This window comes from Rhamphochromis sp. 'chilingali' (assembly GCF_963969265.1).
Source record: "Rhamphochromis sp. 'chilingali' genome assembly, chromosome: 19".
NCBI classification, from domain to species: Eukaryota; Metazoa; Chordata; class Actinopteri; order Cichliformes; family Cichlidae; genus Rhamphochromis; species Rhamphochromis sp. 'chilingali'.
In genome coordinates, this window is record NC_137946.1 from 24,090,738 (window position 1) to 24,118,011 (window position 27,274).

At 37.9% G+C, this 27,274-nt stretch overlaps 1 protein-coding gene across 1 annotated transcript in view; it reads right to left on the reverse strand.

The window, feature by feature from the left end:
• fstl4 (follistatin-like 4) overlaps window positions 1-27,274 on the reverse strand; it is a 227,436-nt gene that overhangs the window by 101,890 nt on the left and 98,272 nt on the right. The window contains exon 4 of the mRNA XM_080867745.1: window positions 26,902-27,144. Coding sequence (XP_080723871.1) covers window positions 26,902-27,144 — 243 coding nt within the window. The remainder of the gene's footprint in view (window positions 1-26,901; window positions 27,145-27,274) is intronic.

Consider the following 27,274-nt stretch of genomic DNA (forward strand, 5'->3'; position numbering starts at 1 on the left):
TGGAACATTGTTTTCTTTGAACTTAGCACTAAAAAATGCTTGTCTTTTGTTCAACTTTTTTCTCCCGAGTCCTGGAATTGGTTCAACACAATAACCATAACCATCAACAAGCAGCATTATTTGCTTTTCAGACTAACTTAAGAGCATATTTAATTGGGTGATTTTCTTTATTTTGGTAAGTTTAGAGAGGTAAAGTCATTGCCATTTGAAATTGGGTTGACACCCAATGATGGTAGTGAATCACTGTGAACTGCAGGCTTTTTTCTTGTTTCAATCTAAACCAAATACAGGCAATAAATCTCGAGCACAACTAGCTGACAAGGCTTGCAAAACACCAAAAACTGAGGACAATATTAACATATAGAGAATTCTAGAGTTTAACTATTACAGCAGAAACATTTTTGCTTATGACTAACTTCTTACAGTCAGGACAAATACATGTAGTTTAAGGAGGACAACTGGATTATTCAGAGCTGACATTCCTTAAAATTATTATTTGATGTATAAAAGTATGTTATATTTCAAAACATCACTCACGAGAAGAAATATGACTCTAAAAGCAAACTGATTACTGTACCCTGTAACTACATAATGAATTTTCCTCAGGCACTAATTATAAGTCTTTTAAATATCACATTGGCTATAATGTGGAAATCAAAACTGCAGAAAGTGAGACTGGAAGGAAGAGACATGTCTCTCATACAAAAGAAAGTCATTTGCATTAATAAGAAATAATATGATTCAATCCCAGACATAACAATACCAACAAAATGGAGCACTGGGATTTCAGTAGCTAGTGAACACACAAACACACACCAACTCACGACCCACCTGAAACACAAAGAAACAGAGGTTTAGCACATCAAAGCCATGTCTCAGTGTTTTCATCATGTGGAGAGCCAGCTGCTATCCTATAACACAACCACTGTTGTGCTGTTCATTGAAAGCACAGACTTTAGATAGGGGAATAATGGGGGGAATATTAAGATACAGCAACCTTCAAAAAGTATCCACCTGAACAAGGTGTTTTTGATGCAATGTCCAGAGAGAATTGAGAGGTTGAGAGCCCTCCTCTGGAGAAAAAAAAGAGGAAAAAACCCTCTAACATCTTTGTTTCAATGGTCTCAGTGTCTGAATAAGAATATCCTTAAAATTCAAATAATAATAGGCCTTAAAAACTGTGAAAAAAATTAACATGTTTGGCAGATTTTCAGCATTAATTTATAAGAAACTAAATAATTTAGTTGTCCTGAATATCAGAACTATGACCTGAAGAAATAACATTATGTGGAGAATTGGTTATTCTGTGAGCCCCAGTTTCAAATATTTAAAATTCAGATTGTGAATGTGGAGAATTAGCATGAAAAACAGGATAGCCAACTCAGATGGGTGTTTGTTTCTAAAGCCTAAAATTAAAATAAAAAATGTTGAGATTTTTATTATACCTCATTATGTCTTTGTTACAATTTATTAATTAAGCTGCATTCTTATTCCATAATGACTTTGCTATATAAACCTTCGTTATTACTTGCAGGATCCACATTGCGATTTGTAATTTGATGTCACTCATGTTTACCTGACAGCTTACTGTTTGGTTTCTTGTCATAAATATAGAGGAAGGAAACTTTTATAATTTAAATTACAACGATTGCATTGGTGCTAATCAACATACTAAAATAATTGAATTCAGTTTTACCTATAAAGCACAAAATTACACCGACAGTTGCTTCAAGGTACTTTGTTACACTGTAAGTATGAGTTTATATATGATGCATCTTGAGGGTAAGTATTGGCTAAACAACACAGCAATGCAACCAATACAGCAGCCCTCTAGGACACACGCACGCACACACACACACACACACACACACACACACACACACACACACACACACACACACACACACACTTATACAAAGCAAAGACTGTCCAGAATACCTCTTTCCAAATATTACCCCAGTGCTCTATCAGCTTGCCAGCAGGCATATCATGATGAACAGTGTTTGCATAGTCAGAGACCATCACCAGATACCTTAGGAAGTATCTGGAGCTCTGAGAGACTGTGTCTAAAATCCTCAGGCGGGAACCTCCACAGCCTCCTCCTCCGACCAAGCGGAAATCTATTCATCAACTGCTATAATGAGGCTGTACATGTAAATTGTTGCATGCACACATACATGCATGCACATGCACACACACACACACACACACACACACACACACACACACACACACACACACACACACACACACACAACCACATGGGTGTAGGTAGTTAAGGGTACAATTTCATGCAGGACATGGCTAGAGCCACAAACATGGTGTGTTCATGTGGTGACGGTCTAGCAGAGCTGGTTTCTCCCAATGCCTGAATGAAACTAGCTGAAATAAAATGCCATCTGATTGGTTGGTAGAGCTGTCATTAAAACAGAGGCCTGGGTTAAAGGTTAACTTAGGTTAAGATAATAAAACATATATCCAAGAAGATAAGAGACACCCAGAGACTACACATTATTTGGTCTCAACATTATTGTAAGGCTACCTCTGTGGTGAGCTTACTATTCTCTCACAGGTTTTGTGTGACAAGAAGCATTTCATTGGTGGCCCTGAGAGTATTTATGAAGTGGACCATTGCAATGTGGGTTCACAGTGCCCTTTCCAGAGTGAAGAACAGACAGATACAGTAGTAAAGAATGGCTGATGAGTGGTTATTCATGAGCGTTTGAACTTAATTTTAAAAAATGTACCAAATATTTTAAAGTGATCCAAAGACACTGCATGACAAAGACTTGCAAATGGTTACCTTTTTTTCTTTTCTATATTTAACACTCACTGATCACTCACAAATCCTCCAAAGCAGTTTTTAATGACAGGCTACAAAGTGGCTGACTGACAGATAAAACTCAAATCACTGGACTCCTGGAGAGATAGGATTGCTGATTCCACATACGAAAAAGTGTTGCCCTAATTTGAGAACCACAAAGTCGTGGGAAAACAGAGCGCTGCAAAGTGCACCGTTGTCGATGTAATGTGACCCGTTCTTTATTTTTCTTTCACCCATCACCCATTTTTTCTTTTCCATTTTGTATTTGGCGTACCACGAAATTCTTTAAGTTCCAGAGTCTGAATATAGTCTATTTGATCTATACTGCAGAAATGGGGTAGATTTCTCTGACGTGTCATAAATGCTCTGCACAGTTACTCTCTTGCTATGTTATCTTTCTTTCCCTTCCTCTTGTGACCTTAGTAAACTGGTATTTTAAAGACGTTGTTTCATACAATAATTTGCCATTTCAGAGGGGAAATTAACATTCTTTACATAATGACAAGTTTGACCTTTTGCGGTAATTGAGGCTTTGGGGAGGGTAATGGAGTAAAGAAATGCGAGGACGTCCCCACTGACATAAGAGCGTTTGTGCTTGTTTTTTTTTATGAATTGTAAAAAAAATATATATATATTGTCATTACAACTTGTTTGTTGTTTTGTGACCATATTTTTGTAAGGTTATTAACTTCACATAAAATGATATTAACATATCTGAGAATTGCAGGATTTCATTTATGCATAGCTCCCTTAAGGCCCTACCACAGCATTTCAATCAGGTAGAGGTCTGGGCTATGACTGGGCCATTTCAACACCTGATTCTTTTCTTTTTCAGCTGAATGCTATAAGGTGGACGTCCACTCCTGGGACGATTTTGGCACTAAATGCTCCAGACTAGCAAATGGGCAAAACTTCTGCTCCTGCTGACGATCATTTAATCAAGTGCATTTGTTTAGCTGTGACAGTGACATAACAGAATGATAATTCTGTTGAAGCAGTAAGAATGTATTTACTGCTTTTTACACGACTGAATACAAATATGTTAAAACTTTTTCACATGACTACAAAATAAGTGTAGTGCCTGCTAGGATTCTGTTATCTACTGGCTAGTGTGACTTTAAGCACACATGAATGGACAATAATGTATTCTTTTAGATTAATAATATAAATACAACTTCAGGCAGATGGTTTCGTATCAAAAGTAAAAGCCAGAATACAATAATTCAGGAACATTTGGCCTATCTTGAACATTATTTCATATTTCACATTCCTGTCAGAGATTATTTATAATTGTATTGATCTACATGGAAGAAACATAGCACTGCACCAGCAAAGGCCGTGAAATTTTCTCTGTTGAAGGGATTAAATTCTCATGTCGATCTTTCCGTACTTCAAGACTCAGACACCCAATACCAGTCTTGTAGCCTGAAGGTGGAAAAGGACAAAACCTTTATTCTTCATGTAGTTTTTGTTTATTTGTTTGTTTCTTTTGTTGTTGTTTTTAAATGGATAGTCATGGAAGAGTCATTGCCCCTGATACTGTAAGCAACCATGTAAACACAAAGGTTTTTTGTGACTGCAGTGCACCAGTCTCTGAACATAGCAATGGCTCCATTAGAAAAGACAAATAAATATATCTCACAACACAGATATAGGAATACATATTTTTATGTGTTTATAGGATAAATGGGGTTTGCTGTCATTCTTTCAACTCTACACCAGATAGTTTTTTCTCTTATGCACTCCAGAAAGTGTTTCTTTCTTCTCATTTACAGCTGTTCCCACAGCAAAAAAAAAAAAAAAAAAAAAAAAAAAACATAGTAAAAAAAGAACATTACCACTTTGTTATATATTCACAAGGAGAGGTCAATTTTATTGCTTCTATTAAAAGGTATCTACAAAACCAGATGTAGTAATTACAGAGAGTTATTATTTTGACTCAGCTAGGATATGAGCTTGATAGAGTCTGTGTTTATTTGAAGGATCTATTGTTATAAATTTGTCAGACACTGTGAGCGAGCTTACTCTCTGGCACACATTTCTGTTAAACTGCACTTCGCTTAAAGGTTAAATACAGCATTTTTTTTTTCAAAAAGGCCACATACATTTTGCAATAGTCCTTTCCTTAACACAAAATATTAGAACACTGAAAAACATAAAAACCCACATGTGAGGACTTGTGTCCACATTAATATCCGCCTTTATCCCTTGAGGTGAAAGCCCTGGATCTACCATCCAGCAGATCTATGGTTCACACCAGCAGGGGAGCTGCACCATGAGGTTAGGCTTCTCCAGAAGGAGTCCAATGGCAGGGAAAGGCACTGCTTCAGGATGCTCTTGGCTTTGTAGATCAAAGGATTGTAGCTAAAGGGGCTCTGCGGGTCCTCTCCAGGGGTGGTGATAGGTTAGGAGTTAGGATTCTGAAGGTGTGTCTTAAAAAAATCAGTGTCTTGAAATCTGAAAAAAGTCATAGCCTTTCCCCAAATAAATTGGTTAATAAAACTGTAAAGACCCCAAAATACTGAATTGTGTACAAATAGTATGTTCAGTGAATTCATTGAAATTTTAAACAAGTCTTGATAACAAATGTGAGTTGATCCAGGGCTCCGGTACAATCAGCATATGAGGTAAAATTGTTTTCATGTGATACTGCCAGGTTTTAGAATGGCATTAAAAGTCATTTATGCTACAATATTTTCTCATGTTAGCCATGTTTCAGAGTGGTTGTGTGTAGAGGATTAAACATTGTTGACTGAAGTGACTGCAGAACTAAATCTTAACACTGAATGCATTCCAAAAGTAAAGCAAAGTGAGAATCTTATATACAAAACCATCTTTATATTAAAGCTTTTGTCCGTATTTTAAGTTGATTATATGACAAAATAGTGAGAAATCTATGTAAATCAAAAGAAATTTAAATTTAAATGCAGTAAAGTGCAAACGTCTTGAGTCACCTCTGTACGATTTCTGAAGGCATTTCAAAGTTTTTTCTTTGGCCATTGGCTACTTTTCCACTAATTTCCAATTCAGTCCTTGTATTTTTTAAGAGAAATTTTGTTTAGCTTGTTAATCTACTTGTCACTGAATCTACAGTATGAATTCATCCTGACACAAGACCTGAGAGATGTATCTGACGCTTCAATGGATCCATCTACTGTTCGCTGAAATCTCATCAGAAATCTTCTTAGTGGAAGCGTGGTGTCGAGAAGCCATTCTTAAGGAAAGGAAAGGGGGGAAAAGGCTGAGGTACAGTATGCCAAAAATACATTAAAACTGGTCTGCAAATCAGTGGCAACTTGTCTCATGAGTGACGAATCCAAATTTGATTTCTTTCATTCAAATTGTCACCTATACTGTATGTAGGGGAGAGGTCGTGGGCCGGGGCTGTATTTTAGTCAGTGATGTTGGGGATCTTTTCCAATCTGATGGAATTATGAACTCGGAAAAGTAGCACGAGATACTGACCCATAAAGCGTTACCATCTGGAAAGTGTCCGAATGGCATGTTTCAGTATTACAATACTGACAACAAACACACTCCCATTGCAGTAAAAGCACACCTGGATAGAAAAACTGCAAGAACGCGTGTCTAAGAAAGTCCAGTCTGTGATGCAGAATACAGATGGACATATGGAATATTCACTTTGTAAAAGCTCATTTTTTGTCTTAACCTTTCTGTCGTGTTCGGGTCAAATATGACCAATTTACAAATTAAAACACTCATAAATATTGTGTTTTACATCTGATTGCCTCAAGGCCTTATGACATCCTCCACACTATGCTGTATTTCCATGTATGTTTGCACTTTTCAATAAAATGCTGCACCTATTTCCCCATTTTACAAGCAAAATAGAAAGAAATGAGGGCTGACTCAAGACTTTTTCACACAACTATACACACTATGTCTAGAAGCACTCTTGTGTAGATTTCACCAGATTCAAACTGGAGGAACCCAACAGAACCTGTTAGAACAGCTGCAAAGGCTCTCCTGCAACAGCTGTATCTACTAAGCCATATTGAATAGTTACTGATATAGGGCCCGGAGGGCATTTCGTTTTACCTCTGTTATCTGTTTAGCCTAAGAAAGACTGACTTGCAGGCTGTCAGGCAGAGCTGCACCTCCTACACATATAAATCTGACAACTGTCAGCAGTTGTTTATTGCAGACATGTTACCAGGAGGTTTGGTTTACCAGGAGATTTTTATATCTGGGTTTTATTTTTGTTAAAGAATTTCTCGGTGAAAATGTCCAAAGGTTGCGTATGTATTTTATCTGCTTCCAGAGTAATTGGTTTAGAAAATTAGTTTGTCCACAGCCCAGGTTTAATTGGAATTAAACACAAATATATGGAAAGGTGAACCGCTCCTGCTGTTAGATTAACTGAGTCTATAAACGTCTGCTGAGGTAATCGCATTAGAAAAATGTGTGTAGTTGTGTGTTTTTGTGCAAATTTGTGAATGCAAATACAAGGCTGTCTATGCTGGCTCCAAGTTCCTGTGTGTGCACATCATTTTATATTAACCTATCCCACAGAAGGTCAGTGTAAACACGTAATTAGCTTTAAAACAAAGGACATTATCACCTCATTTTTTTCATACCTGCTAATATCTGCTATTGTCTGTCATGTGTATACCATCTCAAGAGAGCCATGGAGTTTAGTACCTCTTAATATGATATGAATTGCTCATTTAAGCTTCAACCAGGGACAAGGAAAAGTGCACCGAGTCGTTGTTTTGAGAATATGTGATAAATTAATCACACCAGATACTCACATTTATTTCTGATGTCCCTACTTTCCTGTAAATCTCTAATTAACACTGTTGATCCCAGTGTGTTGCAAAAATTAAATCAGAAGATCTAAGGGATGATTCACAACCTGTTATTGATAATGGGCTTCAATTAATTGAGTGCTCCTGAAGCATCAATCCTGCCTGAGTAGCAAGCACCTGTTTGAGTAATTAAGCACCTTGTGCATTCAGTCAGGGGCACATCTTCCCTGCTGACTGCTTTAAAGAACTACTGTGGGGCGTGCAGGCCGGATTATTGCCTTAAAAGATCATACTGAGAGTATGAAGCCCCAGCGCTGTCAAAGAAACTTAAAAAAAAAAAAAAAAACACATTATGCTACTTGGGGTGTAATAATTACTGAACTTATTTAGGGGTATTAACCCTTTAAAGCCGGTCAGAGCCGGCATGCTCTGTTTTGCATAACTATTTTTAAATCCCGGTAGCACTGCAACCACATAAGCTAGCGCAATAATTTCTTTTGCATATGAAACCGGAGGAGTTGTACTTACATCTTATGCCATCAGCTTGCCCTAGGTCACGGTTTCCTTCCACATATAGCTTTGCAAAAATTGCATAAAAAGCACTTGCAGCAACAAAAACATAATATTCCAGAAACATGCTTTGCCGATCCGATCAGCTGTTCGTAACACTTCCTATGCTGGAATAGATCAATTATCGCACATCCGCCATTGCCTGCCTGAAACCGGAAGTGACGTCATATTCGCGGAAATGTAGTTTTTTTTTACCATCAGGGCTTTGTAAGCCTATACTAATGTTTTTAAAAGTTATGTTTGACTTTATGACTTTCTGTGTCGTTTCTGGGATGCTTAGAAGTCAAATTGCACTGCTGGAAATAGTTTATTTTGATGCGCATGCTGTTTATTTGCAAATTTGCACTATAATATTTATTTTTGTTTTTCCTGCAGTATATAAAAATTGATGTATTTCAAAAATAAAACTATGAAGACATTCAAAATAAATTTCCTGTGGTGGGAAACTATTTTGTGCAACTTTTTTGTATTTACAGTTTTGAGGGATAAGCCTCTTTAATTTCTCTGACAAGAAATATATGTTAAAAAAAACAAAAACGATTTTAAATTTTCTTGTAGTTTATTGCACTCTTTTTGCAATTAATGTAATTACTATGCACTTAATGCATACATATTATTAAAATTTCGGCTATAATGGTTGTATTGATGTATAGCAAGTTGAAATGCTCCCAAAAATGGCACTACAGCATGTAAAAATATAAGCTCTGGCGGACTTGGTTCTATGGTAGGTCTTAAAGGTTTAATTACTACACCTTAAAATAAGTCCAGTAAGATTAAATAAGTAGTGTGTACGCAAAAAAGAAAGAGGAAAAAAGAAACCACGCTGGGTAAAAACAGCTAATTAACGATATAGCTATCTTATTTAGGTCATCTTGCACCCATTTGGCATTGTTGACATTGGCAGGTTCAAATGTGTGACACTGAATCCATAACTAGGGCTAATGATACCCTATCCACTATCTGGCAGCAGCTCAGTAAAATTATACTTTTTGAGGAGTGGCTGAAATGTTATCTACTGCATCACAGCATATGTTCACTTCTGCAGATGTGGTGGTTTATGTACTTTTTAAAACCTAGTGCACTTTAATCCATATAAAAAATGATTCCGTTTAAACCCATAAAAATGGTTTTGTAACGTATATTATTATCCATGCATTATGTAGTCTCTCGAGGCCCTGCAGCAAATGCTTAGTTCTAGTCAGTGCGCGCTAGTCCAAATCTGCTCATGTTCAATAAGACATCTTAGCCGTACTCATTCACAGTATATTAACTCAATTCACTACTCAAACAATGATATTTCAGGTTAATGTCAATACTATACTTCTCTGCAGCTGTGACTATTTGGAGAAGCAGCGCAGTGGCCTGAAACACTACCCCAAAGGATGGAGTGTCTCTTTGTGTTAGACAGATTATTGCAGGCTGGTTGGAGGACGGATTGGGATTTAACAGAGGACAGCCATTAAGTGGGCTTCCCTTCAAGGTGTCAGTAACAAAAAATAAATACATAAGTAAATGCAAGCTGAGGTTAGTGCTGGGTAGTAAATCAGCCTTTTTTAAAAGCTGAATTGAATAGTTTCCTGTTTATATCAATATATTTTGATATGTCAATATAAAATGGTTAAATTGGTTTACATTTACAGCATATATTTACAGTATATTGACTTTATTTTTATTTTTGTGCATGTTTGATGCTCTCCGTCCTTTTAATTGCCCCCTTGGGGATAAATAATGTGTTTCTTTATTTGAATGTTGAATTAAATATACACTATTTTCTTCCAGAAAGCTGCCATATCTACCCTAATAGAACTCCATCAAAGCCTGCAAACCAGCCCCCCCCGACACACACACACACACACACACACACACACACACACACACACACACACACACACACACACAGGTTCTTGTGAAAGCAGTGATAGAAAGAGCGATATTTTAGGGATGGATTTGTGAAAAACACTGAGAAAGTACAATACTAGATTTTGCTCTCATTCTGCTCACTTTAAGTCACAAATAAAAGATGTCCAATGTAACATGTAACTTATATCATAGAACACATTATGTATCACTGTTTAGCTTAAAAATACCAAACAGGATGTTTAAGAATTTAAGGTTTAAGAGGTTTAAGAATACAAAATGAAGAAAGGAAATAGGAAGGATGAGGAAAGGAGAAGGACTGTGCATGAAAGTACAGAGCAGAAATCATATAAAAAGTATAAAAGAATATCATCAGTAGACTAGAGACCTACACAAGAGGAAAAGTCAGAGGAATAGACATCACTTGAGGCAGAATTAAATTTTAGTAATACAAACATTTCTTGAAGGAAAAGCTCAGAATCAGTAATGTTAGATCAAGGCCTGATTAAAAAGGCACAGGTTGAAGACAGGCTGAAAATGTGATTCAGAACACTATCCACTGAGGTTTGGTCTATTAAAATAAAACCAAAAGCACAGAGAGAAAACAGGGAGATTGGATGGATGGGTATAAAAGAGAGAAGAAGAGTTGAGCAAATTTATAGAAAAGCAAAGAGAAGGACATGGATGAGCAGAATGGAGCCTTGGGGATGGAGAGTGAAGTGGATGAGCGAATAACTGGTGAGGACAGAAGGAGGAAAGAGTGGAAAGAGAGGAGTATAAAGGAGAAGAGCAGGGGGAAAAGAAGAGGAATGAGTGGAGGGCTTGGAGAGCTAGGTTGCAGCTCTGGGGACACGTGAATGAAGAAGCTGAGAGAGACACGGGTGTAGCTGCAGGGGTGGTTGCTCCATTGCGCAGGTTGCGCTAGAAAAGAGGGCAGAGATGGAAGTCACTTTTTGAGCTCTGGGGCCCAGAATCCAGTGTGCATGTTAGTTAGGGAAGGAAGAGTGTATTTGCCCTGTCATTGAAGCTCCCAGGCCAACCACTAGTGCATTGTTCCATGGCAAATGATCCTGCAGGAAAGAGCTGCGTGTGGATTTGTTTTCTATGTGTGTTCAGCGTGTGTGTAATTTTGCAAGTCGTGAATATATATATTTTTCTCCAGCATAACACGGGAGCCACTCTTCAAAAGCAATTACTGAAGCTCAAGTATGAAGTGTTTGTTTACCATGAAAGTGACCTGCCACTCAGGATTTCAATTATCAGCCTCTCTGCCTGTGAACCTAAGCTTACACACAGAACAATAACACCCTGCGTTTTTGCACAGATAAGGTAGCAGGCGCCAGGTTCGGCCACAATCCAAATAACTACATCTAACAAGATAACAGGACCATTAAAACATCTGAAGTGTTCCCGTAGAGTCGCTGTTATCGTCTGCCAGGGGAACTGCCATCATTGCATGAGGTAACAACAAACAATGGAAAAAATTAAACAGCATGATGGGAAACAAAATATGGCATAAGGGGAAGCACTGCAAATATTTGTAACTCATACATTCATAACTCATGAACTTAACTCTATATTATGTTCTAGTCAATACATTGCATTTCTGTTTAATCTGTAACAGGACCTCCTTGTTTTGAATTGAATTGAAATGGAACACTAGAGGTGTTCTTCATTAAAACTGAGGATCGCAACTAGCTTGCAGCACTAGAAGTAGGCCCTGTCTTCGAGGAAGGGAAATAATGTTAATTTAGCTATTAATTCCACACATACACGCACACTCTGAAGGGATAAGCAAGTGGAGCTGTGTTAAATCCTAAACAAGGGTCTGCGCAAACAAATTATTTAGCAGTGAACTATGTGGAATAGGAGTTCAGTGATTAGACAGTCATTTGTCACACTAGCGTCACGTGTGGACCACTTGAGCAGACAAATGTTTTATGAAGTGGCCTTTAGCGTGACATGGACCTTCTAATCAGGAGCTCAGACAAATGTTTAAAATGTAGAAAATGACTGCGAGTGAGCGAGCGGTGAAAGGAGGGAAACAAACAAACTGCAGAATTAGTGTCATGAGTAATAAGCAGTCCTCCTCTTCCACCCAGCTGTAAGTAATTCCATTGGAGTGCAGTGACTAATTGATATGAACTGATAGCCATCACTGAGAAGATCTCACATTACCACGCAGTACAATTGAATAATGCAACTGTTTTGCATGATAATGAATGAGGCTCTGACAATTCAATCACCCACAGACTAAATATCTAATGTCATATAAAGAATATGAAAGATCTAGATTCTTCACGGTGAATGAAGAAGCAGCAGAGTCATGTCTGAAGCAGGCCTTCTCAGCAAAAATACATGTTTTTAATCCTCCCCCACTTTTTGTAGTAACACTATTTTATTCAAGAATGTATTCTTTCAGTTTGCATAATTGATTTGATTTGGAAGATAAATTCTCTCTATCCCTTAGACTTTAAATGAAGTGCTGCTGTTGTTGACACTCAGCAAAATAGATAATCAACTGTGAACTGTGCTGACTTGAAATAATAAGAGAAAGCTGTGAGGAAATCTGTGGATTTGGGAGTGCATCGAGAATTTCAGGGGTTGTGTATTTTATTTATACCAGTGGAATACTCTCTATTTAAATCACAGCACAGGTTTTAGGCATGATGTGTTCCTACTAAACAAAATGGAAAACCTGAGTAGGAGATGAGGTTTGCAGTTTTTTTTCTTCCAAATTAGGTTGCACCTGGACAACATACTGGAAACGCGCAAAGACATTTGAACATAAAGGTCAGTATAATCATTAGTTCTAGGAGCTTGAATTTTATCCTTTTAGGATTTTTATAAAAGCAAAACTATGTATTTATTTATTTGTTTATGTATTTATTCGTTCCAAGTTAAGGTTTAAAAGCTTGCTAAACCAAGAAAGAAACACTGAACTTACAAATAACTACAAAATATACAGTATTTATACTCCAATTATGTATTTTTGTTCTTACATTCATTATCTGGTATATAATCTGCTGCGCATCAGGATTCAAGAGCTTGCAGCAAATAGTAGAAGCATCTTGAAGCTCATCAGAGTTTTCTTTCACTCTGCACAGACATTTTTCACAAATGCTGCATCCACAAAGCCACCAGCATTGTGCACAAGTAATATGCAACTGAAATATTCCGGCCCTCGCTGCCAGACCTGCATGTTTTGTCTTTTATCTCAATTAACACACTAAAAAACAAACAAATTTAAAATTTTTGCAACATTCTTGATTGATAAAAGTCAGATTTATAACTTAAAGGGAAACACAATTACCCAGTATATCTGCTGCAAGACATGCTGGGCGATTCACAAAACAAATTATATATCTAAAAGGAATTAAAGAGATGTGAAAGATGATTTAAAATGGGATGCAATCACACACCTTTGGAACTTCAGGTTGGGGGTTCGACGGCTGATCAGAGCTTCTGTATCCAGTAAGGGTCCCTAGGCTAGACCCCCCGTGCTAACCAAGCCTACATCGGATATGAATTAACAACCTCTTTATCAGCAGAAGGGCTATTCATCATCCCATCAGGTATTGACACAGCAGTGGGACTGTAACCAGATGGAGTATCACCTCAAAAGAATACTATTATTCCCTGCCAGCAGCAGTGACACCTGTAACATAGGCACTAAAACAAAAAGGTCAGCAGCATCCATCCATACTGCTCCGGTTCTCTGAGGAAATCTTGTGGGATGAGCTTGAAAACAATAACACGGACTGATAACTTTCCCGAGGCAGCTGCTGGGGTTGTTACTCCCTTTGGATCTTAGAATTAGAGCACTCTCCATAGTCAGCGACTTATGGTAGAATGGTGAGTCAATGATGCAAATAGGCCCCGTGGTACTGAGATGCTAATAATGAGCACCAAGGGCACAGTGTCACTCAATAAATCAGGGTAACACAAGCTACTTTTGTTGATCGGATGAAATGACCATGAAAAATGTACGGGTGGAAAGCTTGCTGCTCCCAAAGGAGAACGGCATGCGAGGCCACCTTGCTTTCAAAACAGTATGTTTATTTATTTATTTTTATCACAAATTTGGGTGTCAGCAAAACAGAACAGATGTTTATTCAATGCAGCAAAATCCAAAAAAAGAGGCTTTTGTTAAATATAATCTCTTAGGTTGTTTCGGTGGAAGGCTTGCATGTAGATGGATCACTACAAATTAAATGCAGTTGTTTACTATTAAGCGTCACCTATATTACACATTATATTTAAATTAACAACTGGCTCAAACACTGAAAATACCAGTAATATTATATATTACATGTACCAGGTTAAGTCCACTTGAAATATTTCATTTACTTTTATTTCAAACTAAATGAACAAATCAATGAAATCTTAACTATTCAAATATTTTGGGATTACATGCGTTGCAGAACTCTTTTTTTGTTTTTAAAGGAACGATTCTGAGATATAACTTCTTCCTTTTTTAAGGGAGCACATTTTCAGTCTTTGCATTGAGAATAGTACTCAAAGGGCAAGTAGCTTGAGTGTCTTGGTGAAATAGAGGGCTGTGCTAGAAGCTGGGCAGTCATTCAGTTGATCATTCAGTCATCTCGAGAGCTGGCAAATCAGTTGGTGCAGCACACTGAGCTGCGCTAGTTGTCAATCTGGGCTCGTTCTTTGCCCTCTGGTCAAACTGTTCAACTGGCAGGGTGGAAGTATATAATCTGACAACTCGTGTTACAAGGCAGTGGAGGCACTGTTCAGTCATCTCTTTCCAGCAAGATCGCTGTCCAGATGCTTAAAAATCTGTAACAGGACCTCCTGTAAAAACTCTGTTAAAAGCAAGTGCATCCTCCAAAAAAGGATGAAATGTGCACCTGTATTCTTTTAGATTTAGAAAGTAGTAAACAAAAAATAATTCATTAACACTTTTTGTGCATTTGTGTGCATCATTCAAGTAGAAAGAACTGATGTGAACTTGAGAAAACGTAACCGTAAATATGTGATAACCTACATCTGAGCACAGGAGCAAGTAGGAAAATGAGTCACACGCTGCACTAAAAATGCTGATTGTAAGTTGTCATTATTACAGTCCAAATCAGGAAATGATTACAAAGTGCATAAAAAAATTGTGAGACTGGATGAAGTTTTATCTTTGGGATTGCATTGATTATGAAACTGCTGCTCTCATTACATGATACTCTTATTTTTAACATTATAAATTTTCTAGGGTCTCTTTGCCTGAAGTGGTTCTGTAAAAAAACAAAAGCTTGCAATTTTCTTGTGCACAAACGTAAGTAGTCTGGTGATAATTGGCGCACTTTTGTCTGCGCCCTTATTTCCCAGTGGATCACCACAGCGATAGAGCCGCATGTTCGATTTGACACTGAATGCTCTTCCTCATGCAATCCTCACGTTTATCTGGGCTTGGGACCGGCAATCGAAGTACACTTGTGACTCTCTGTGTTTATGTTTGTGTCCTCATGGTTTCAAATTAGAGCTCTTGTGCGTGTAAAGTGAATGTGTTAACCACCAATAATACTGAAATTTATATAAATTCATGTAACAATATATCTTAATCGAGTTAAGAACCATTATAGTTCAGTCCCCAGACAGTTATCTGAGCTAACTTGTCCACAGAAGTGATCAAATACTTTAAGTCTAATCAGATTATCCATCACGTGATAGCATTGCGCCCACCAGATTAATTTTATGGCACGCCGACGACCTTGTCCTATTGTGTGAAGCAGCTACAAATACTTCCACGTGAAGGTAAAGATCTTTGCACTCACTGCAATGGATTAGGAGTGAACCAAGCCACACATCCATTTTACACTCCTAGTTTATGTCTCTGTATGTGTTTGTGTTTGTGTGTGCGAGTGTTTGTGTTTGTCAAGAATGAAGAGTGTATATGATTTTTTTTTCTTCCCAGGGTCACTTTGCCTCGAGGTGATTCTTGTATTTTTATTTTTTTATTTTCCAGGCTCACACTCTACTTAAGCTCTGAACCAATTTAACACAGACCGGGAACGCAGTTAAAAGCTTGACAGAGTCACTCAAATCCCCATCTGCACTATATTGGGGGCATGACAAGAAAAAAAAAACGAGGGTGAACGATAGAGAAGAGGAAAGTGGTCTATGAGGAAGAGTGGGGAGGGCAGGCTGTTTAAGGGGGAATGAAATAGATCTGCATGGACACAGAAAGAGAGCAGTGTGTGTGTACTATGAATGGCACTATATTGCTAGGAAGAGTTATTTGAATTAAACTGATATTTAATTATCATACAGACATTAAAATGATGTCTAAACTGGAGCAAAAGATATTCATCTCACTTGTTAGTAAATGAAACGAGACTTCATCAAAAACAGATCAGACAAGTTTCAAAGTTTGGGGCTAGAAACACTGGCAGCCATATGTGTTTTCCATTTATACAGCCATTAAACTGATGAAAGGATTGCTGAATTGAAGGGGATGGGCCAAATGAATTCATTTGTCACTTTCTAATTTCTCAGTTGTTCAGAGCCATTTGCCAACAGCTCTTAAAAAGTTGTGTTAGGAACAGTAATAAAAACAGACCATGTCGATGATGAGCTCCAAAAATGATGCAGTGCCACCTGTTAATGCTACAAGATGTAGACAGAATGCCAAAATGGCTTTCCCTGAACAAAACCCACATTAGGGATTTTTTAATTACTTCAACAAGGCAAAATGAGGGAAAAGCTGTGTGCGTGTGTGTGTGTGTGTGTGTGTGTGTGTGTGTGTGTGTGTGTGTGTGTGTGTGTGTGTTATACATCTATGGTGAGAAGCAGTAAAAAAGAAAAAAAAAAAAGAATTTCAAATTGTGATGCCCATCACAATTTGTTTACTCCCAACTCGGATTTAAATTATCAATATATCCATACTGCATGTGCCAGGCTGAGCAGCACACGTCTGCAGCTAAAGCCAGGCAAGTGATTTAAGAGGTCCATTGTGGTGCTGTGGAGTATAGCGCACCACAGAAAAGGCAAAGTGAGAGGCAATGGCAGTGTTGTGACAAGCATGTCAAAATCTCTTAGGCATGAATAAACATTCTCTTTCATAAGAGATTATTTTGCTTTTTGCTTTTTTTTTTTTGTCATGACAGAAGCGTGTACCGTCATTTTCGTGTGTGTGTGTGTGTGTGTGTGTGTGTGTGTGTGTGTGTGTGTTTCAGAGAGAGAGAGAGTCCACGTAAAAGGATGAGTAGGCATCTACATAAGAGAGGTGAAAAATAAAAAGCCAAAACCAAAAAACAATCCACCAAGCAAACAAACAAACAAACAAAAAAAACCTGAGCATCTACTAAACATTAAAGATGAAGCTTGTAATAAAGCAAAAATAATAAAAAAAAATCAATAATGATTAAAACTAATGAAAGAATGTTATAATGTTATAATGAACATTTAGTACTAATTTAGCTGATTTTGCCATTAAAACAAATGCAAAATTAACACAAAATACAGGAACAAAAACAAGACATATTCATCCAAACGACTGTTTAGGCAAAAATAATTGTAACTTGCAACAGAAAATTATTGGAATATCAGATAAAGAATTTTCTTTGAGTTTGTCATTATGTTTGTTAACTAATGAAACAAAACAATGATAGTTTTGGGTTTAGTTTTTAAATTGGCATATATAATATGAAAAGCCATTATTTACTACAATTATTTACTAGTACTAATACATACCTACACTACAGTATTATTTGGCCTATTGGAGCTAATAGCCATGAAATGAAAATGGTACCATTCATGTTTTTTAGTCTGTTGCTAGACATCGTGAAGACAATATAATATCCCCTATATGTAATATCACTCAAAATTACACTTTTGTGGCTATAAAGCGGATGTTGGAGCTGTGAAATGAAAAAGACAGGATGCAGGATATGATGTCACAGATGCTTAAAAGTTGCTTAACAAAAAAAGATGCTTAACAGGTGGTTGCTTGGCAACCTGTTGATATCCTGATATAGATAAGAACCTTCAGGTGCCTAAGATCTGTGTGCCAAATTTGGTTGCTAAACTCTTGATCATGTCACAGGTGTTGGCCGACAAAGCAACAAAAGCACAGACAGACAGAAATCTCTTGAATTACAGGAAGATACCCAATTAACCACAGCAGGTGTAGCCTGATTCACCATGAAGGTTTTATGGAATATCAGACAGCATTGGTTGAGTGTCGATGGTATTACCCCTACACCAGTACATTGGGGTAAACCAGTGGTCAAAAGACACCTCCTTTGTTCGCAGGGGAGACTGTTGACCAACTAAATGAGGTGAATGAATGCAGCAGCGAAAAGACAAAATGACGAAAAAGTGTTTGCACAAGATGACATAAGGCTGATATAATTTGGCTGATATACATGTAAAAGCAAACCATAACTAAAATAAAGTCCTGCCAAAGCAACCCCTGCTGGTGATAGTTTGTGTTTTTGTGTATGTGAATGGATGTTTTACACATAGCCCAGACTAGCTTTTGTTATGTGACATGGACAATTTTACATCCCTGCTGGAGCAGTTCAGTTAAAGAGTTTGGGTTTCTAAAATGTGCCCTTGTAATGTAGAATTGATCGATGTAGGTTGATAGGGTTCAGTGGAATGAATATAAAATGTATTCAATGAACTGATTAGCTCACACCACCCAAGTAGGTCAGTCATTAATGACAGTACAAACATACTGTTGGAGGAAAAGTGGGACAGTGGTCAGTACTGTTGCCTCCCAGCACAAAGGTTCATTGCTCGAACCTGCTGGTGTTCTGCGTGGAGTGCGCTCTACCTGTGACGATAAGGAAGGCCAGCTCCACACCCACACAGGGACTGAATTGGATAAGCAGTTTAAACAAAGTGTATGGATGTACAAAGAAAAACAAACCTTGGAGAGTTAGTATCAGAATCAGCAATACATAATTTCTAGATTCCAGCCTGCTTTAGTGACATAGCAACAAATTGCTCATAAGTACATTTCATTATGGGATATTACTATACAGCAATTGTTTGGCCATTTTTTAATAAACCAAAGAAAATTATATTAATTTAAATCCAACAAAGAGTTTGCAGAAAGAAAGCAAGACAAAAACAAGATGTCATGAACATCCCGCAATTACACTTGGTTTTTCATCTTTAATGGCATTAAATTTTAACCCTATATAATCTTGATTAATGTATAAAACTAAAGACGCAGCCCTGGAGCTCAAGTTAAGTTGATCCTTCTTGTGAGAATGATCAAACTACTGTGTGTTTGCGTGACTAAGTTGATAGCAGCAGTCACAGGAAGGGGTAGAGGGTTAGCAAGCAATAAGATGGACGGTGGAGGCAGGGTGCTGCCATGGGCTGCAGGGAGAGAGAGGGAGTACAAAGACAAACGGGGGAAGCTTTTGATGGCTAATGCAATAACCACAGCTGCCACTGAATGAGCCCGAATGATGAAGAGTAATCAGAGTGGTTGAGGCAGCTCTAAAAGTTAGAGACACCGCAAACACGGGTAGTTGATAGATGGCTAAAAGGGAGGTTGGAGAGAGGAAAAGACAAAGCAATTCATTATATCAAGAACACTGTAGCTGTCATTTTTTTGTGAAATTTGGCAACAGCTTGTGAATCTCAAGAAGACTGATGATTGCTAAAATATCAATCAATCAGCACCCTTATGAGAATCTTTATTTAAGTGGCTAGTTAAAGCAACTGAAGAACTATTTTCAGTACTGATGTCTTCAAAAGGTGAAATGAGGATGTCTGCCTTTTTTTCCCCTCTGCTTGATAAGTGACTCAAACTAGCAGTTTATTATCACAATGGCTGCAAATTAATTTTTGACCAGTCAGCCAATCAATTAATCATTGCAGCTCTGCAATCAACTTTAACCTGGCTGGTGTCCAGTCTGGAGAGGATGGGGTGGGGGTGGGGGGGGGGGGGGGTCAGGGCTCCCCACAAGGAATTTCAAGTGAGGGCTGGCAACTAATGTTATGAACCGCCTGGCTTAGTGGACCCAGTGGAGACTAAGACCCAGTGGAGACTCAACACTAATTTCAGTCTGAAAGCTACCACATTGCTCGTCTGATCTAAGAGTCAGCGGGATCACAACTTAGAATCACCAGAATGACACTTGTCCATAATAGAGTGGTCAAACCAGGTACATTAAAGACCTCCCTGTGGAGTGGCATACACAACCTGGTGAAAACAGATGTCTCTTTGGACTGCCTTTTCTAGAAGCTTCCTACTCATCAGGAAGATGAAAGCGATGAATCAAGTGTGTTAGTTCTTTTTCGGATCGTTTCAGAGGGAAAGGGCCATAATCAAAGGCAAGGTCAGAAAAGAGCCGACTCTCTGTCCAGCACTCATCACAGGAGAAGAAAGAGAAAACATGTTGTGCTTCTGGTGCCTGTTTCAGAAATTCAGGGATTTCTAAAGCTAATGAGATTTTAAAAATCTTTAAATGTAATTGAATTTATACATCATGCACTTAATAAAAGAATTAAGTGAATGCCAAGTGTAATTTTATTTTAATAATCACTTCCAGATTTCAACATTTCTGTCTCAAAGTAATCTCCTTTTTCCAAATTAGCCAAAAATAAATAAACAGATATCTAAAACACAGGGAAAACTAAGGTGAGCTGTCTCTGATGCACTACTATATGTAGTTCATTCTGAAAATAAAATCAGCGAAAGAGTGGCACTGCCACTCTATTAAAAGGTGTTATCATTTTTATTAGATCAATCACTTGACAAGAGTGTAATTTATCACATGGTTATAAAAAGAAAAAGTAAAAAAAAAAAAGTAAAAAAAAACAGATGACAGACTGAAAACCTGTTTTATGACTTCTGGTACTTTTAGTAATTTGAATCTAAATAGGTTATTAAGTTTGAGTGCTTCAGGTACATCAATCTTTTTAATTGACAGTTTGCCCTTTCTAAAGCCATTTGGCGTCAAGCAAGTTTTGACTTTGAAGCCGATTATCTATTTGCCGTACTTGAGCAGACAAACTGACTTTCCCTTGTGTACGTTAGACATTTGTGGTTTCCGTGGTAATTTTATAGCGGGGTCTTTGTGAAATGGATAGCTGAAGTGAGCTCAGACTAATCTTAGAAGTGCTGCAGTGAAAACAGAATTAAAGTTATCATAAAAAAGGTGAAAGAATGAAAATCTCTTTATAGGGTTTTGGTTTAAACATTGTTGTGTCCCTTTTACTGGTATGTAACAGTTATCAATTCACTTCAGAGTGTGGCATTTTATAATCCCATTGTTATTCTAATGTTATTATACAAATACACATTTTTTTTAGCCAATATGTATTAAATCATCAGCTGAGAAGAAAGAAAGAAGTGGGGAGAACAAAAAACCCCATCCAGACATTTATTATCCTTTTTTTTCCTGCCCTGAAATCACCTTTGCCGTCTGTCAAAAAAGTCAAATCCTTTACCACACACTTTTGAGTATCAAGCCAGAAGCAAGCTGCAGCCTCCTTCAAGCTGCATCAAAGAGAATATCTGGGTACCCTCAGATAGCCGAGTGGTAAACTCCTTCACCTGTGCAACTCTGTTTGCCACAACAGGTATACAGTAGTTTGAGCTATTAAACATTCTCCCTTGATTTTCCCCACTGTCCGAGGAAAAAATAAGATAAAAATTTAATTAAAAACATAAAACCAAAGGAGAGTTGAGAGTTGACCTCTCTCCTTGAAAAAAGTCAACTTTTTCTCTGAAGCTCATAGAAACTTCTGATGTTACAAGATACAATTGTACCCCCAAACATAAAACAACAAAACTTTTTAAAGAGTACAAAGGTAAAATCTCATTAAAGTCATGACAAATTTCAGGTAAGTGACTGAAACAGGCAACTGCAGATGAACTGGGAAACTCTAGTAAAAGTCTCATAAATAAAATGAAAAAAAAAATCTGTTTAATTATTTGGTTTCTTTTGTGTGTGTGTGTGTGTGTGTGTGTCAGTGTGTGTTTGCGTGTGTTTTTCTCCACTTTAGCTTAAAGTAACATGTGTAATTGTAGCAGCGGATGCCATTGGTTATGCATGCAGACCTATTAAAAGCTTAATGCATAAACAAAATGAGCTCTGTAAGTGGAAGGCAGTAAGGAAAGGTCAGTTATTTTTTCCCTTTCCAAAGTGAAGAGCTTTGGACCAGCTCTGCGGAGAAAATCACAGTCATGCAAATATGACGAGACGAAAGCTGGCATAACTACTTGCTATATTTGACACTGTGACTTTGACCCTAGCCCTGAGCTGAAAGAAATAGGCTTTCACAGCTGAGCTTTTAGGTTTATCATATTTGAAAGCAAATTCACCCCCCCCCCACCCCCCATACCCCCACCCTATTCTGTGAAAAAAAAAAAAAGTCAGTGGCTTAAAACATTGCTCTGGGGTCCCCAGAGATCCATTTGTGTCTTACTCACTCTCTGAGTGGGGGGGGGGGGGGGGGGGGCGTATGAGCACATTTGCAGCTTCATCTTTTTTTTTTCTCTATTCATTTTTATTTGAAAGACACATATTACTATTATCGTACTTCTGTATAATATTGTTGTCTTATCCTATTGTCATTAACCGTTGAGGACTGGGGTAGTTGCCGAGTGAAATCCTGACAGAAATGGAGGAAAATGGTCAATTGTGTCTCATTCTGCAGCTGGAGATGCGACGCAGAGCTTCAAACCAGAACAGGATGTGTTGCTGTTTTCAAGCGTTATTGATCAACGCCAGGGATGCTTCTTTCCAGTGCTCTGTACAAATAGTGATTATGAATAATGGCTGTAGCACACCACTGAGAGACGTGCCTTCTAATGTTTTCTTTGTATGTCATGTGCAATATTGACTTCACATGTACAGACACACACATGATTCCCATAACATCTGACCGATTTCCACAATTTTCCAATCTCCTGCTGGGTTGCATTCAGACATCAAGTTTAAGCTTAATGTGCCAACTGAACGCCCCTAATGTGGATTAGCTATGCATGGTAATGTCTGGAAGGAATCCTTGCCTCCCTAATGTGATATTCCTGAAAGTGCTGCCATGTTTGTGTGAGTTATTGTGCGTCTGTGTTTCTGTGCTGCGTTGACATGAAATCATGCGCTCAAAAATAACTATAGCTTTGCTTTCTATTTTAACATTAGCGCCCCGAGGGAGTATAAAACATGCTTAATACTAGTCTGACCTGGAAAACTGGGAAAAAAGAGGCTATGCCACCAGGTTTGCAGCCCCGTTACCTTTAAATCGAAGTCATAATAAAGTGAGTGGGCTGCCTTTGGATAATAATACAGACTGTTCATGCTGAGAGTGCGATTTTGCTAATGAGAGATAGTCAAGAGTGAAGATTTAAACGATTTACAATAGGGAACCAGTGATCCCAGGTAACCTTGTGGTGATTTGTGAGTGCATGGATATGTAGTGAGGAGAAAGAAGGAACAGACTGAGTCAGTGCATGTGCACATAATGCATAAACGTCTATGGAAAAATGTTTGGATGGCCATTTTCATAATCTAATTGAATGCATATAAAATTTAGAATTATGAAAGGATTTGCTGCAAAATAAACCTGTTAATGATATGTTTGCACTGCTCAACACTGGTTTCCTTCTGACTCAAAACTCAGTTAAAGTTCCACAATTAGATTGATCATCAAATTAGTTTTTAGGGTGCAATTATAAATGATTTAGAGGCCAGTCTTTGTGATTAGGGCCAACTGCCTAATAAGTAAGCTGACTTGTAGTGAAAGGAGCATGATTAACCAAGTCGACCAGACAGAAGAGATGAATAAGCACCTGATGAAAATGCCTACTGTCCTTGTCCCAGTGTAAGTGCATCGCTATTGTTTCCCAGAAAAACTCGACCCCGAGCCACAGCCTTCAGCGCCAAACTACAGATGATTTCGTCCTTTCATCTCAACTGAATCGGTGGCTGACAGAAACCGGCACAATTTTCACAGTGATTGATGTTTGTGACTGGAACTTGACAGCTGGCAACATGCTACAAAACAGTTGCTTTGCTTGTCAATGCGACGATTTTTGTTTAAATGTTTCAACATCAAATCAAAGTTAAAACCTAAGCGTAGCCTTCAGACTGTTCATATGTACCCCTCACGGGTATTAGAATATCATTTGAGGGCAATTTTCACTTGCAAAAGGGATCAAACATGTGCCATACACAGTGATGTAGTGAGACATCAAAGATACAGAGGCTGTGAAACAGTGTTTTTGTTGTTGTGTAAGCAGTGGAAAACAATGGAAATTACACAAAAAAGCCAGGTGAAAGGAAAAAAATAATATGCCCATGTAATAATTTCACTTGATTTCACTTAATCTCAACAGACTTTAAAAGCCAACAGCAGTAGAGCTAAAATCATCATAATTGCTTGCTTCTTCCAATTTAAGTGTGAAGGGACAAGAAAGCAAAGTACGACAAATGTTCAGTTGTTGGCAGCAATAATGAACACAAGCGTCTTTAAGGGTTAATTCAGCTTTTAAAGTGGGGTCGTCCAAAGTACTTATTCCTTATCGGCGTATTACCTTCAATAAATGGCAGCTGAAGTGCCGACCATCATTTAATGAATTGCCGTGAAAGCTAAGCAATGCACTGGTGAGGATGGGGTCAGCAGGAAAATGTATTATTCATACATGTATATCTCTCTCTATATATATATATCTAAAACAGAGGCTTTCAGTTATAAATGTATATTCCAGTCCAAGTCTCTGAGTCTGTATTATTGTGAGACTTTGTTGATGATGATAACGTAGACCAGAGTTTTCACACTGGAAGTGTTGTGGCAACCAGAGACCACAGAAAGGACTTTGAGCAAAATAACCACTGAATATGGGGAAGTGGGTGTGCCTGGAGAGAGTTAATTAAAATTAAAAAAAACCCCAACAACTTATATTCTCTATTCATTGCGTAAGGTGTAATATTTAATTTTGATGTTTATGGCAGCTAATGAAAATCAGAAATCTAGTATCTCTCATCATTAGGGTATTTCCTAAAATTAATCAAAAGAGGCTCTGGTCAGGTAACTTGGTAGCAGTTTCAGCACTGTGAGCAGGCCTTAAGTCATCCTGGAAAAGGGAAATCTGCAGCAGATGGAAGCATGAAGTAGTCTAAAATATCCTGGTAGATTTCCGCGTTGACTTTGGACTTGATAAAACACAGCGGACCAACACTAGCTGATGACATGGCAAACCAAATCACCACAGACTGTGGGAAATTCAGCCTGGACTTCGATTCTGTGCCTCTGCTGACTCTAGGACCTAGAAAGACAGAATTTACTTTCATGTGATAAGAGGACTTTGGACCATTGATCAAAAGTTCTTTTCCTCCCTTTTCCTCCTTCTCTATGGATTAGTGTCGTAATATTAGGGACAGTTGAGGCCACTTTCCTGATGATGTTAGTGCACCTCGGTCCAGTCCTTGTGAAGCGCCACATGTTCTTAATTTGAATCTTCTTGGAAAGCCATCTCTGCTGCTTGGGCACCTTTTCCTATCACAATTTATCCTTGCTCTCAACTTTCATTTAATATGCTTCGATCCAGCGCTCTGCAAAGAGCCAGCCTTTTCAGCAGTGACCTTCTGTGGCTTGTGGAGGGTATCGTCATCTGGACCCAAATCAGTTGTCATTGTTGTTGCGTGTACTGAACAAGTCGACAATACCATGGTATTTAACCCTATAGATTACATTTAACTCATTTACTGAAACTGAAAATAAAATATTCTAATAATTTGAGATACCAGATTTTTGTTTTTGATGTGTTCTAATAATGATCTTTAAAACTAAAATAAAATAAAAAAAAACGACAACATATTTCACTTAATGTGCAATGAACTTGAAATAAAAAAAAGTTTTTCACAATATTTTCATATGCAATAATACATAGTAACCTGTTAATTTAAACTATTTTTTTTCTTTTATCTATGCACTGCTAAAATCCTGACATAAGTTAAAAACAGCAGGTGGGCGTTTCGGCTATATTGACATGAGAAATGATCACTCAGTGTGAAGAGAGAGATGCCTGATCAGCTGCACTTCCTTTAACTGAGTGAGCGCAGGCTAAGAGAGTTGTAGGAAGTAGCAGCACAGCTGGATTGAAAGCTTCAGAGAGTTACCAAAGCTAAAAAACTAGCTTTGTGCTGAGGCGAGTTGGAAACAAAGATGTGCGGTTCTTTGAGCTGAAACCTGGAAGGCACAGCGCTGCGACATGGGAGGCTCATTAACTTGTTCACACATTCTATAACATGGGACTGTTAAGTTTCCAAACTCACACGCATCACACATCTTCAATTAATATGAAAACTATGAATGACTTTATATAGAAATGTTTTTGTAACTACTTAATCAAAGTGTATTTAACACAAGGTGTTACAGAGTATCACATAACATTTTGACTCATTAAACACCCACATTAATTTTTATATCAAATACACTTTTTGTGACCTTCTTATTTGTTACTTTGGATAAGGCAAATTATTGCAAAAAACAAAGAACCCACTGTTCCAAAGGTACACACAAAACCTAATACTTTAAGACTTTTTAAGCAACAACAGATGGTGAAATATGTGAAAAAGACTGACGTAAAATTGAAATATCCCTGAAAAACAAATACATGCAGCAAGCTGTTAGTTTGTTTGTTATCAAACTTTGGGGGGAAAATAATTTTGACAAACAGCTGCAGTATCACAGCATGGGCACACATATTTCCTCTATATCTTCTTCATCCTAAATGCCTTTGTAATTTATTTTGATTAATTATAATAGAATATCCAAGTTAAATAGACTTTTTTTTTTTATAAATATAACTTCAAATATATAACTTCAGTCATTTTTTTAACAGTGTGTGGCAGCCCTCTGCAGTGTCAGTGTAGCAGTGTAGCACTAAATCTGTACCTTTAAAGAAACAGTCCTTGCTGTGTACCACGTAGATCCGTCTTCTTTCCAGGCAGGCGGTGCGGTAAACCTCACAGTGGTTCTCATAGAATCTGCCGTCTGAGCCGCACACCGGCACAAAGGAGGGCCGGCATTTTTCCTGGCAAACGCACTCTGCGCGGCCAGTTTCTGCCATTAGCACACATTGTCGACCCCGTCCACAGTAGGTCCTCCGACAGGGGTCTCCATCCGGATCAGATAGGGCTGGAAGAGCAAGAGAGAAAAGGGCTTTTATATCAAGAAAGAAAGCCAGAGTGTATGCCTTCATAAAATCGTATGAGAGGGGGAAACTTAGGCAATTTTTACTTGCGTATATAAATCGGAAAGAGTTACA